This window comes from Cervus elaphus, chromosome 33 (assembly GCF_910594005.1).
Source record: "Cervus elaphus chromosome 33, mCerEla1.1, whole genome shotgun sequence".
Classification (NCBI taxonomy): Eukaryota; Metazoa; Chordata; class Mammalia; order Artiodactyla; family Cervidae; genus Cervus; species Cervus elaphus.
The window spans coordinates 49611005-49622249 of record NC_057847.1 but is presented as its reverse complement, the minus strand read 5'-3'; the positions used below and the strand labels follow the sequence as shown (position 1 = coordinate 49622249).

Below are 11245 nucleotides of genomic sequence, written 5' to 3'. Positions count from 1 at the left end.
GTCAATAACATGTGGATGCATGCTAAGTCACTTCAGTTGTGTCCAATTCTGTGCAACCCTATAGACTGTAGCCCACCAGGCTCCTCTATCCATGGAATTCTGCAGGCAAGAATACTGGAGAGGGTTGCCAGGGGATCTTCCTGACTCAGGAATTGAACCCACATCTTTTAAGTTTCCTGCAATGACAGGTGGGCTCTTTACCATTAGAACCACCTGGGGAGTGTGTGGCTGTTACTAAATCAATTCACTCATTTCCTTTAATTCAGGATTCTAATTGCATATTCCATTCACAAATCTGTGTTTATAAACACCAGTCTTTTGGTGGTGGGAGAGAGAAAAAATAGGTAAAGTAAGCCACATTTAGAATAGCAACCCAAGGTTCCTAACAATGGCCTCCTCTCAGTTTAACACTTGGGATCCCAGAGAGCTCAATGCCTCACTTGCTGACATACGCTAGCACATCAGTGAAACTGGACTGCCCTCACAAGGAGAGAGAAGCCACCTTCCAAGTTACCTTTCAGAGATGCTTGAGGAGAAAAGGATGTGCTGGTGGGGATGCCAGGGAAGACAATTGAGAAGAGATGTTATAGGAGACCTAAACCGACAGGAGGTGTGAACCTGCAGCTCCAGAGCCCCAGATTCTTCACTCCAACTCCCCACCTCCTAACACAAAAGGTCCAGCCAGTTCCATGGATCTAACGGAGGCTTTGGCTGAATGGCAGCTGCGCTGAGTTTAAAGTGTGGAATTTCCCAAGGGTAAGGGAGCTGGGCTGGAAAGGATCCTATCTTACCTCCTGTGGCCTTGCTCCAACAACTGTTTCTCTGTTTCAAACTCAGCACTTTATTAAAATAAGTAGGATCATAATCATCACCTCTGTGGAACCTTGTGGCTCTCAGAAACCCAGAGTCCTGAAGTTACATCTATACCGCCTACTTGCTGTTTGGACACAAGTAATTGTCCTCGTCAGATTCATTAGCTCTGTCACAAGAGATTTACTTATTTCTGGTATCTATCCAGAAGTTTGAGTGAGCAGCATCAATCTATTCCATGTGTGGGGCATTGGGTGTGTTTTCTGGTCAGGGTGGGGCAACAAATGAGAGAGGCTGTTGGCGTGATTCAAAACTGAGTGTTGTCGACCCTATGGAGCTATGTGTTTCCAAGTCTATTTCATTACATCTGTCTCATTTTTTTTCTTTGGTTACTAATATACAGAGCTTATGGGCTGATTATTTTTGTGTCTATCTGTATCCTTTGTGGAACTTGGGAAGTAAATCGTCAGCTTATACACAAGGTGGCACCCTGTGATTCCAACCAGGTCTGAGAGGAACGTTGCTGCTAAGAGACAGAACCATAGCTGCAGATTTTTATTTAGCGTCTGGATTTCCCACTGTGGAAATATAAAGGTGGAAGTAGATATTTGGGGGTATTACCTGTGAGTGCAATATCTGTCTCTGTATCTCAAAGATTCAGATTTGCATCAGTCAAGGGCTCTGGAACCAGGGGGCTGATTCCAGTTGATTGTGATGAATGCAGACCCCACATTCAGATTACGTATGGAAAACAAGGAAGCTTTATGGGTACTGGGCTCATTCCTGGCAATATAAGGGGGAGGGGAGGGGATGCAGTTCACATACCAACCCAATTAACTTTCAATTGGGTTTGCTGAAATAAGGAGCCAATTAGAAAGAACATGACATTTACAAAACTCTGGAGTAGTTGAATAGCAACTGTGTTTACTAGCTTTAAGATTTCTTTCAAAAAGTAATTTGTTCATTACTTCGAAGCTGCCTGCCCTGATCATAGTATGGGGAAGTGGAAACTGGAATATGATCCTGATTCTTACAGTTTCTTGACCTTTATTGAGTTTAGACTACATTTAGAAGTAGTTTTATTTTGATATGGCTTTAAAACTATAGCTAATTCTGGGGTGTTTATATTACTACATTTGCTTGACCAAACGCATGTCTTTTGAAATTGGTCCAGTGCATATTTGAAATGGACTGATTTTAGAATGACTATATTCAGCTCATTGTGCATGGAAATTAAAATAGACTATTAAGCTGCACAATCATTTGGAACAGGTTTTGAGAAAGACATTTTATAACAGGCTCTACTTCAAAAGTTGAAAAATATTTTCTGTTTAACACTAACAAGTCTATGGATATTCAACAAATAGATTAGAAATAAACTTTATGAAAAATAATATTTGTATACAAATAAAAGCTACTTTCCAAATGTGAAACAGAGCCATTCTGGTTTGGGAACTGAATTCGAAGCCAAGAAAACACAGGCTGCATCTCACTTGAAAAGTCTATTGTGTTATTTGCCTCAAACTGTTTTATTCCCAGCTCTGTAATCATTACCTATGGTGGGGCAAGAAGAAAATGGAGATCAGGAGGGGAAATCTGCTACATGGTAAAAGAAAAAGAACAAAACAGTTACTACAGCAAAAACCCATTCCTGCAATAGAATTTCAGATTTCAAAAGAGTTTCTTCAAATTTCTTTAATTGATTCTAAAATTCCTAGGCCCAAAGGGTGGAAGCTGAAGAACCAGTTAGATCCTAAGAGCAAATACTGGTGTATGTGCATGCTAAGTCACTTCAGTCGTGTCTGACTCTGTGTGACCCTAGGGACTGTAGCCCACCAGGCTTCTCAGTCCAAGGGATTCTTCAGGCAAGAATATTGGAGTGGATTGCCATGCCTTCTTCCAGGGGATCTTCTCAACCCAGGGATCAAACCTGTGTGTTTTAAGTCTCCTGCACTGGCAGGTGGGTTCTTTACCACTAGTGCCACTTAGGGCTAAATCAGGTGACAGGCTAATAAGATTTATCAACTCCAAGCTAGAGTGGAATGGCCTCAGTGTCACTGAATTTCTTCAGGAAATACCGGTCAACAAATACATATGGTAGGTGCCGGCTATGTATGAGGCACAGAACTGGGGATATGTGAGTAACAGAGCAGATATTGTTCCTACCCTCCTTAAGGTTATGGCATCCTTAGGCTCTGGGTTATGCACTCTATTAGCCACTGGTTGGAAGGTCTCAGTAATTTGGATCAGCAACTTTAGAATGTTTGAACAGTCAGTATTGAAGAGCTGGGATAACAGGGTGGCACTGCTGAGAAAACAGGAGTTTTGAAGTCAGGCTAGACCTGGATTTGAACCCACTTCTGCAAGTTATTAGTGTTGAAATTTGCCAAACTATTTGAGCTTCAGTTTCCTTATTAGTAAAACTGTAATGTTTCTTCAGAGTGCTATATTGAGAATTAAGTGGGATTCAATTAAAGTGCAATTATTTGAGGTAATAAAGTACCCCTAGAGTGGCTGGTATATAATAGATACTCAATATTTCCTTTTTTGAGAGAGAGAGTGGCAATAAATATAGGGTATAGAAGAAAGCTAGATGTGCCAGATAAAAGACTGGGTGACTCATATCTTCAACCACTGCTTCCCCTCACCTCTTTCAGGCTTGACTCCACTGCTGACCTCCTCCCAATAACATCTTGTTCTTCCTTGCAGAGAACCAACCTGTACCAGAGGGTAACACTTGGATCAGGGCATACCCGTAAGATTAAGGAACGTATCGCTTACAAGAAGTGAGTCACTGTACCTCCATTGTTTTCAGCAACAAACTGGATGCAAAACACTCAAGCCCCACTAAACAGTGCCTGAATTCTTGCTGGGTGAAGGGGTTAGACTATGCCAAGCAGTCCGTATCCACCATTTTGCCTTCACAGGGGGAGGTGGAGAGAAAAGGGAGGAGTTCAGGCAGGAAAAAGAGAGGAGAGTAAGTAGTTGATCAGGGGAGAAAGTGGAGGAAGAGATGGAGCTTTGATGTCACATACAAATGACTGGGAGTAAGTTTTTTTTCTCTTCTAGATGTCAGCAAACTATCTACTTTCTCTGAGTTAGGAAAGATATCAATTATTGCAAAATGGCAAAATGTTACTCTTCCTAGAATTTTGTAGGAAAACTGTAGTGCTTAAAGCCTAACCAAGGAACTCAGTTAAATGAGATTGATGTCAACAATAGCTGGTGCTTATTTGAGTCAGCTGGATTTTCTCTCCTCTTTATTTTTTATTTTATTTTATTTTTCTCTCCTCTTTAGAAGTTCTCTAACTGGTTCAGGCTTAAGAAGTCTCCTTTCTCTGAACTCTCCTGGCAATCAGGGTTTGTGCGACTCATTTGTTAACTAATCATGTCTACTACCTTGTGTCATCACCTATATAGTTTTCTTCAAGTGATCAATTTTTCTTTTTTTTACTGTCATTCTTCATTTTGCTTTCTGGTTGCCCTGCTCTTCAATTATTTACTTCTCTAATTGTTATTCATCTTTCCAGCCTTTCTGCCATCCCATCAGTGACAAAGTTGCAGGAAGAACTTTGTATCTCAAACTTTTTTGCGCCTTCCACAGTACCAGTACTTTATACAGACCTGTCACTTTGGAAATGTGTGCTGCCTTGGTTAAATTTTATAAGCTTAATTTTTAAGAAGTCTATTTTTGAAATTAGAAATATCTATCATCCACTAAATAATTTTATGAAGTTTGGGAGACCAGGTTCGAGTGCACTTGTTGCATCTGGCGTTAACCCTCACTGCAGCCGTTAGCATCCTCCCGGCGAAAGCGAGGATGCCTTACCTTGGAGAGCTCTTTCGGTCAGGTACCGAAGAGAGGATGCGGGGAAGAGGGCTGGGACCTAGTGAGTCTTCCGGGTGGGCAAGACCCGACGGGTCTGCGCCCCTCGGAGTGGGGAGAAGACATGAACCTTTCGCACGTCTCAGGGCTGTGCGAATCGGAGGCGGCGAAATGAGCCGGCGCTCGGGGCGCCTTAGATAAGCTCGGGGCTCTTTATAAATACAGGCGCGGTGGGGCAGTTGTGGCTCCCCTTGACATCTTCCCTTCCCGCTTCAGCATAATCGCGCTGCTCAGCGCAGCAGTTTTGCGCGGCGCCTTCCTCGGGGTACCCAGCGAGCGGGGTGTCGGGGCCGCGGAAGCAGAGGCGCACGCTCAGGGGACGCGGGTTAACTTGCGCACCTGGCACCTGCCACACGGCGAGAGCGCGGGCTGCCGAGCGGACGGCGGCCGTCGCCGCCACCCCCTTTCTCCGGAGCGGCCGGAGGCTGAGCACGCTCCCGCGGGCCGGCCGCGCAGCGGAGAGAGTGGGTGGGCAGGCGAGGGAGGGGAAGGGAGAGGAAGAAGGGAGGGAGGGAGGGAGAGGGCGAGGCGCGTCCCCGCGGCGGGGGCGCGCTCTCGCGCGGGCTGCCGGGATCGCTCGCCGCCGCTGTGGTAATGTCCGCCATGTTGGCCATGGCGCAGGGAGCGGATCGGGCGGGCGAGCGGCGGATCTAGTGTGTGGAAGCGGCCGCGGGCGGCGGGGGGCTGTTTTCGGGCGGGGTGGGCGCCCATGCTGTGGCCGGGGGCAGTGAGGAGGAGGAGGAGGAGCGGGCCGGCCGCGCTGCACTGAGGAAGGAGGTGGAGGAGGCGGCGGGAGTCCTCCCCCCCTCCCCGCCCGCCCCGCCGCCGCCGCCCGGGCTGTTCCTGTGAGGCGGGGAGACAATGAGTAAACTCTCCTTCCGAGCGCGGGCGCTGGACGCCGCCAAACCGCTGCCTATCTACCGCGGCAAGGACATGCCTGATCTCAACGACTGCGTCTCCATCAACCGGGCCGTGCCCCAGATGCCCACCGGGATGGAGAAGGAGGAGGAATCGGTAGGGACTCGAGTGTTTATTACCCCCCCTTCTCTCCTCCCCCCTCCCCTTTGTCAGTCGGGCCTCGCCATTCACAGAGCGCTTTACGCTCGCTGGAGGGCGCCGCTGCCGCTCCAGCGCATGGGACCCTACGCCGGCGGAGTAGCGTAAACCCTCTCGGCCGGCGCAGCGCCCGCCCGCGGCCGCCATGTTGTTGCGTCCCAGTGTTGTGATTAGCTCGCAGCGCCGCTTACGCTGCCGTAAGGGGGCCTTGCCGTAAGCGGCGGCCGGGAATGGCGCAGGGGATGTTCTGGCCGCACTTGGCGTACGGCCTCTGTTTACCTCTTCCCCACACCCCGCACCCCCGGTGTGAGATTAATTAATCGGCAAGGGACCCTTTGGCTAGGAAAGATTGACCCCCCCTCCCACACACAAACACTTTTAGCTTTAGTTTCGCATTGGGTTCTCTTTGAAATGAGTTACGGAAAGTAAAGCGCTTTCAAAACAAGCATCATCGTCCTCCTAGCAAGGTAATCCTCGTTCCTCGGCCCTCGTTGGTGCAGAGGGATGGAGGTGATGGTGCAACACTGCGGCGGGAGAGGGCGGGGGCCGCGACTAGTAGCAGGATGTAGCGTTAGAAAGCCGCTGACCGGCTAGCTCCGTGGCCCGGAGCTAGTCGTTTCTGCCTGCCTAGGGGGGACATCCCGCTCCATGCGCTGTGTTAGAAAGGGACCGGGGATGTGCTGTCCTCGGGCCGCGTCCCCGACAATTGTCATGGCTTGGCGGGGGGAGGGGGGCGTCTTTTAGAAGTTGAGGACCTACTGCATCCAAGTTGACAGCTGCATTATTTTTTTTAATTAATAATAGCAGTTTAGGGCAAAATGCTTTCCCCCGATGGTCTACATTTTGGATACGGTTGAATTTCACTTGACTTGACAGTGTTGATGACTCTTGGAGTGGTGTTACTTGCGTGCGAAGTTCATAGTAACTGCACCCTCAAGAATTTCTTCAATGAACCTGTGGTCCCGCCTTATTGTCAACCCCGGTGTGTGTGGATTGGCTCTCTTGCTTCTGTGACTGTCAAAAGAAGGCCCAAGGTTTCTGTGATTGGTTTTCTCTTTTGACTATTAATATTGCAGGAAATGCTTTTATGCTTTTGATTGGCTGCTCGAGTTGTGACCTCATTATATTACCTTGCTATTACTACTTTCTGCTGTGATTTAATCACATTTCTCGGGGTTTGATTATTTGAAATCCCGGGCTTTCCGTAGAAAATGAGTATGTCCTCAATATCACATGAACATTCAACTTTTAAAAAAATAAGGAAGTTGAAAACCCAAGATTTATATTGAAGGTTTAGAGCTAAGTCATATGTGAAAATTCTATTTTTAATTAAAATTTATTTCTAGCTTAGCTCAATTTTCCATAGGAAAGAAAATTAAGGGAGTTATAATAGGTATGAGAATTAATTTAATTGAACTTTAAGAAACACAACTTGGGATTCCACAGAGTTGCATTTCTATTAATGTCATCTCCTGAAAAGAACTGGTGGCTGATGAGTCTTAAAGTATCTGTATTATATATTTTTACTTGGACCTTATTATTTTGGTTTGGGAAGAACTTGAGTTAAGAAACTTGTTCTAGAATGGTTAGCCCCTGGATGATATATTACTTTCTGCAGATAGTGATCAGCAACATACTTAATTATTGCTTTAGGCCTTAAGTTGCATAGGTCTTGGTATTATCTTGATTTAATAAGAAAATTTGCAGTTTAGTTCCTGCCTTAAAAATAAATGCTAAACCCCCTTAAGATCTTGTACTATTAAACTTTTCTATAAAGCTTGTGATTTTCAATCTAGAGCCTGGGTGCTAATTTTTATTATTTTCAGTAGTCTGCTTCAACTGCCCAATTTTAGGGAAGAAGAATTCCAAATTCTGATAGAACTAGAGTTGAAACTCAGGACTTCCGATTCTGTCCTGTCCTTTTTGGCTCTTTAATGTTACAAGTGAAAGTTCCTAAAATCAAAAAACTGAGCAAATCCTAACAGTTAAGATTTTAAGTCTAGGGTCTTTTGCATCCCAGAGTGTCCACTTGGGATGTTTTTTCTTTTTCAGCAGTCCATTGCCATAACCACTTGGCAACCTTGTCTCATTCTTTTTCTTTTTTAAATTAAAATATAGGTCAGAAGACTTACGCTTTCATGAATAATAGCCAATTCGGTTCTTCTGGTCTTATTTATAGGACTTATGTTATTAAGCATAATTATTTGTTCACTAAATGTATATGTGTGTTTGTGTGTGTGTGTACGTATGTATCGTGGTCAGTATGTGTGTTTGTATCTGACTCTTTGTGACCCCATGGACTGTAGCCCCCCAGGCTCCTCTGTCCATAAGATTCTCCAGGCATAAATATGGGAGTGGGTTGACATTTCCTCCTCAAGGGGATCTTCTCAACCCAGTGATGGAACCTTCATCTCCTGAGTCTCCTGCATTAGCAGGTGGATTCTTTGCTACTGAGCCACCTGGGAAGCCCATACTTGTGTGTGTGTGTGTGTCTGTGTCTGTGTCTGTGTCTGTGTACTTCCTTGATAATTCTAAGCAGCAATAAAATAAAAGTTTCGTGAATGTTTCACTTGTGTTTCAACTTCTATTATCAAAATATTCTAACTAGTTCCTTTAAGATAGTATGTTCTTTTTAATCACATAACTTCTTTTAAAAAAAACCCAAGGAAAACCTTGGCTTTTGGATTTATAATTGTTTTTGGCATTTCTACATCATCTGCAGTATGACCTCTTCCTGCTTGGTTGGTAGTATCCTTTGACTTCACTTTATAAACTTCATGCATCTGCTACCCCCACACCCCAGCATCCCCCACCCATAAAGTTAAGGACTGTCTCTGTTTAGCTGTTGGACTGTCATTAATGACTTTGTGTAGTTATTAACTCAGTTTTGAGTTACATTTTGATAATGCCTAGGTGAGGTGGTTTAGGTGTTCTTCAGCACTGAAGCATGCTGTCATAGTCAGACATATTCATTCTCTTAGCTCTTCTCCTTTGGACATGGAGGCATACTTGTTTTCTTCCCTTTCCTTATTTTCCTTGTCTTTGCCTAAGGTCTCCCAGTTGGCATTGTTTTATAATTCAATTTCTGTAGTGTTTCTCATGGCACTTGCCTAGGTAAGATACTGTAAATTTAGGTTTACCTAGAATCTGGACAACTGGAAAGATTAGGTGATTCATATTCTGCTACCTCTCCAGGAGTGTTGTATAGTGATAGTTAATTTTAACAATAGCTGCCATTTTTTTAATACTTCTTAAGCCACAGTTACCAGGCTAAGAACTTTATATATATTGCTTCATTTAATCCTCTTTAAAATCACCTTTTTGATATAATCTGTATAAAGTAAAACATACCCATTTAAGGCATAGAGTTCAATTGAGTTTCAGCAAGTGTGCATACCCATGGAAACATCATCACAATCAAGATATAGAAACATATCAATTATCCTAAAGGTTCCATTTTGCTCCTTTGGAAGTCTCTCCCTCCAGTAGTTCTGAGCTTTCTTTCACTGCTGGTTAGTTTTGCCTTTTTGAGAATTTCATATAAATGCGATCATATGTTTTCTTGTGTTTGGCTTCTTTTGCTCAGTGTGATGCATTAAAGTTTCATTCCTGTTGTGTGTATTAGTTCACTCACTGAATATGGAATAGTATTTCAGTGAATTGATATGGTATAATATGTTCATTCATCTATCTATTGTTGGATATTTGAGTTATTTCCAGTTTTTGGTTTTCATTTAATCCTTGTAACAGCCCTAAAGGTCTCATTGCTGATAACTGGCAAGACTAGAATTCAAACTCTTTAATGTTACAAAAGCCCATTCTCATAACCACGGTGCTTCATATTGACTTCTTATAGAACCCTGAATTATCTTCTGAACTGTTATTAAGTTCATTACAGTTTCTGTGAATAATTTTTGCTTTGTGTAATTACAGGGAACTTTAAAAGCTGATACTGATTTTATTGGAATATTAAATTATTAAAAAACACAGTTTTTCATCACTTAACTTTTGCTGTAAGCCTTTCACATTTCTCCACCCCCACCCCCCCTTTTTTCTTGGAAATCTGTTAACTTTCTTTTCCCTGTACTGGCACCATTATGTTTGTGTGTTTGTGGTATCTTAAGCATGTAAGAAAGTCATCGCAAACTATTCTATTTTATTTAGATTTTCTCCTAAGCAATTGCAACCTTTGTAAGGGCAAGGATCTTTACATATTTTGTTCATTAACATACTCCAGTTGCCTGAAACTGTGCCTTAGTATGTAATATATACTTGATAAATGTATGCTTGTTGAATGTTGGATGAGCTTCTATTTCTATAGCAAGAGCTGAACACTAGCTCTGTGTGTGTATAATTCATTAGCAGAATTTGTTAAGTTATTCTCCAAATACTCCTTTTGGTTTCTTACTTTGAAGCTATGTATAACTAAATACTAAATCTTTTTAGATTCAAGGGACAGATCTGATAGAGTGCCTGAAGAACTATGGATGGAGGTTTGTGACATTGTGCAGGAGGAGACAGGGATCAAGACCATCTCCAAGAAAAAGAAACGCAAAAAGGTACAATGGTTGTCTGAGGAGGCCTTACAAATAGCTGTGAAAAGAAGAGAAGCAAAAGGCAAAGGAGAAAAGGAAAGATAGACCCATTTGAATGCAGAGTTCCAAAGAATAGCAAGGAGAGATAAGAAAGCCTTCCTCAGCAATCAGTGCAAAGAAATAGAGGAAAACAATAGAATGGGAAAGACTAGAGATCTCTTCAAGAAAATTAGAGATACCAAGGGAATATTTCATGCAAAGATGGGCTCAATAAAGGATAGAAATGGTATGAACCTAACAGAAGCAGAAGATAATAAGAAGAGGTGGCAAGAATACACAGAAGAACTGTACAAAAAAGATCTTCATGACCCAGATAATCACGATGGCGTAATCACTCACCTAGAGCCAGACATCCTATAATGCGAAGTCAAGTGGGCCTTAGGAAGCATCACTACGAACAAAGCTAGTGGAGGTGATGGAATTCCAGTTGGGCTATTTCAAATCCTAAAAGATGATGCTGTGAGAGTGCTGCACTCAGTATGCCAGCAAATTTGGAAACTCAGCAGTGGCCACAGGACTGGAAAAGGTCAGTTTTTATTCCAATCCCAAACAAAGGCAGTGCCAAAAAATGCTCAAACTACTGCACAATCGCACTCATCTCACAGGCTAGCAAAGTAATGGTCAAAATTCTCCAAGCCAAGCTTTAACAGTACATGAACTGTGAACATCCAGATGTTCAAGCTGGAATTAGAAAAGGCTGAGGAGCCAGAGATCAAGTTGCCAACATCCACTGGATCATCAAGAAAGCAAGAGAGTTCCAGAAAAACATCTATTTCTGCTTTATTGACTATGCCAAAGCCTTTGACTGTGTGGATCACAACAAACTGGAAAGTTCTGAAAGGGATGGGAATACCAGACCACCTGACCTGCCTCTTGAGAAACCTATATGTAGGTCAAG

The 11245-nt window shown here is 43.4% G+C and overlaps 1 protein-coding gene across 2 annotated transcripts in view; it reads left to right on the top strand.

The window, feature by feature from the left end:
- Positions 1-5270: 5270 nt before the first annotated feature.
- The window catches only part of EPC2 (enhancer of polycomb homolog 2), a 125682-nt gene continuing 119707 nt past the window's right edge, over positions 5271-11245 (top strand). For both annotated transcript variants that reach the window (XM_043894264.1, XM_043894263.1), the window contains exon 1: positions 5271-5710. In XM_043894264.1, the coding sequence (XP_043750199.1) occupies positions 5558-5710 (153 nt within the window). In that variant the 5' untranslated portion in view covers positions 5271-5557. The remainder of the gene's footprint in view (positions 5711-11245) is intronic.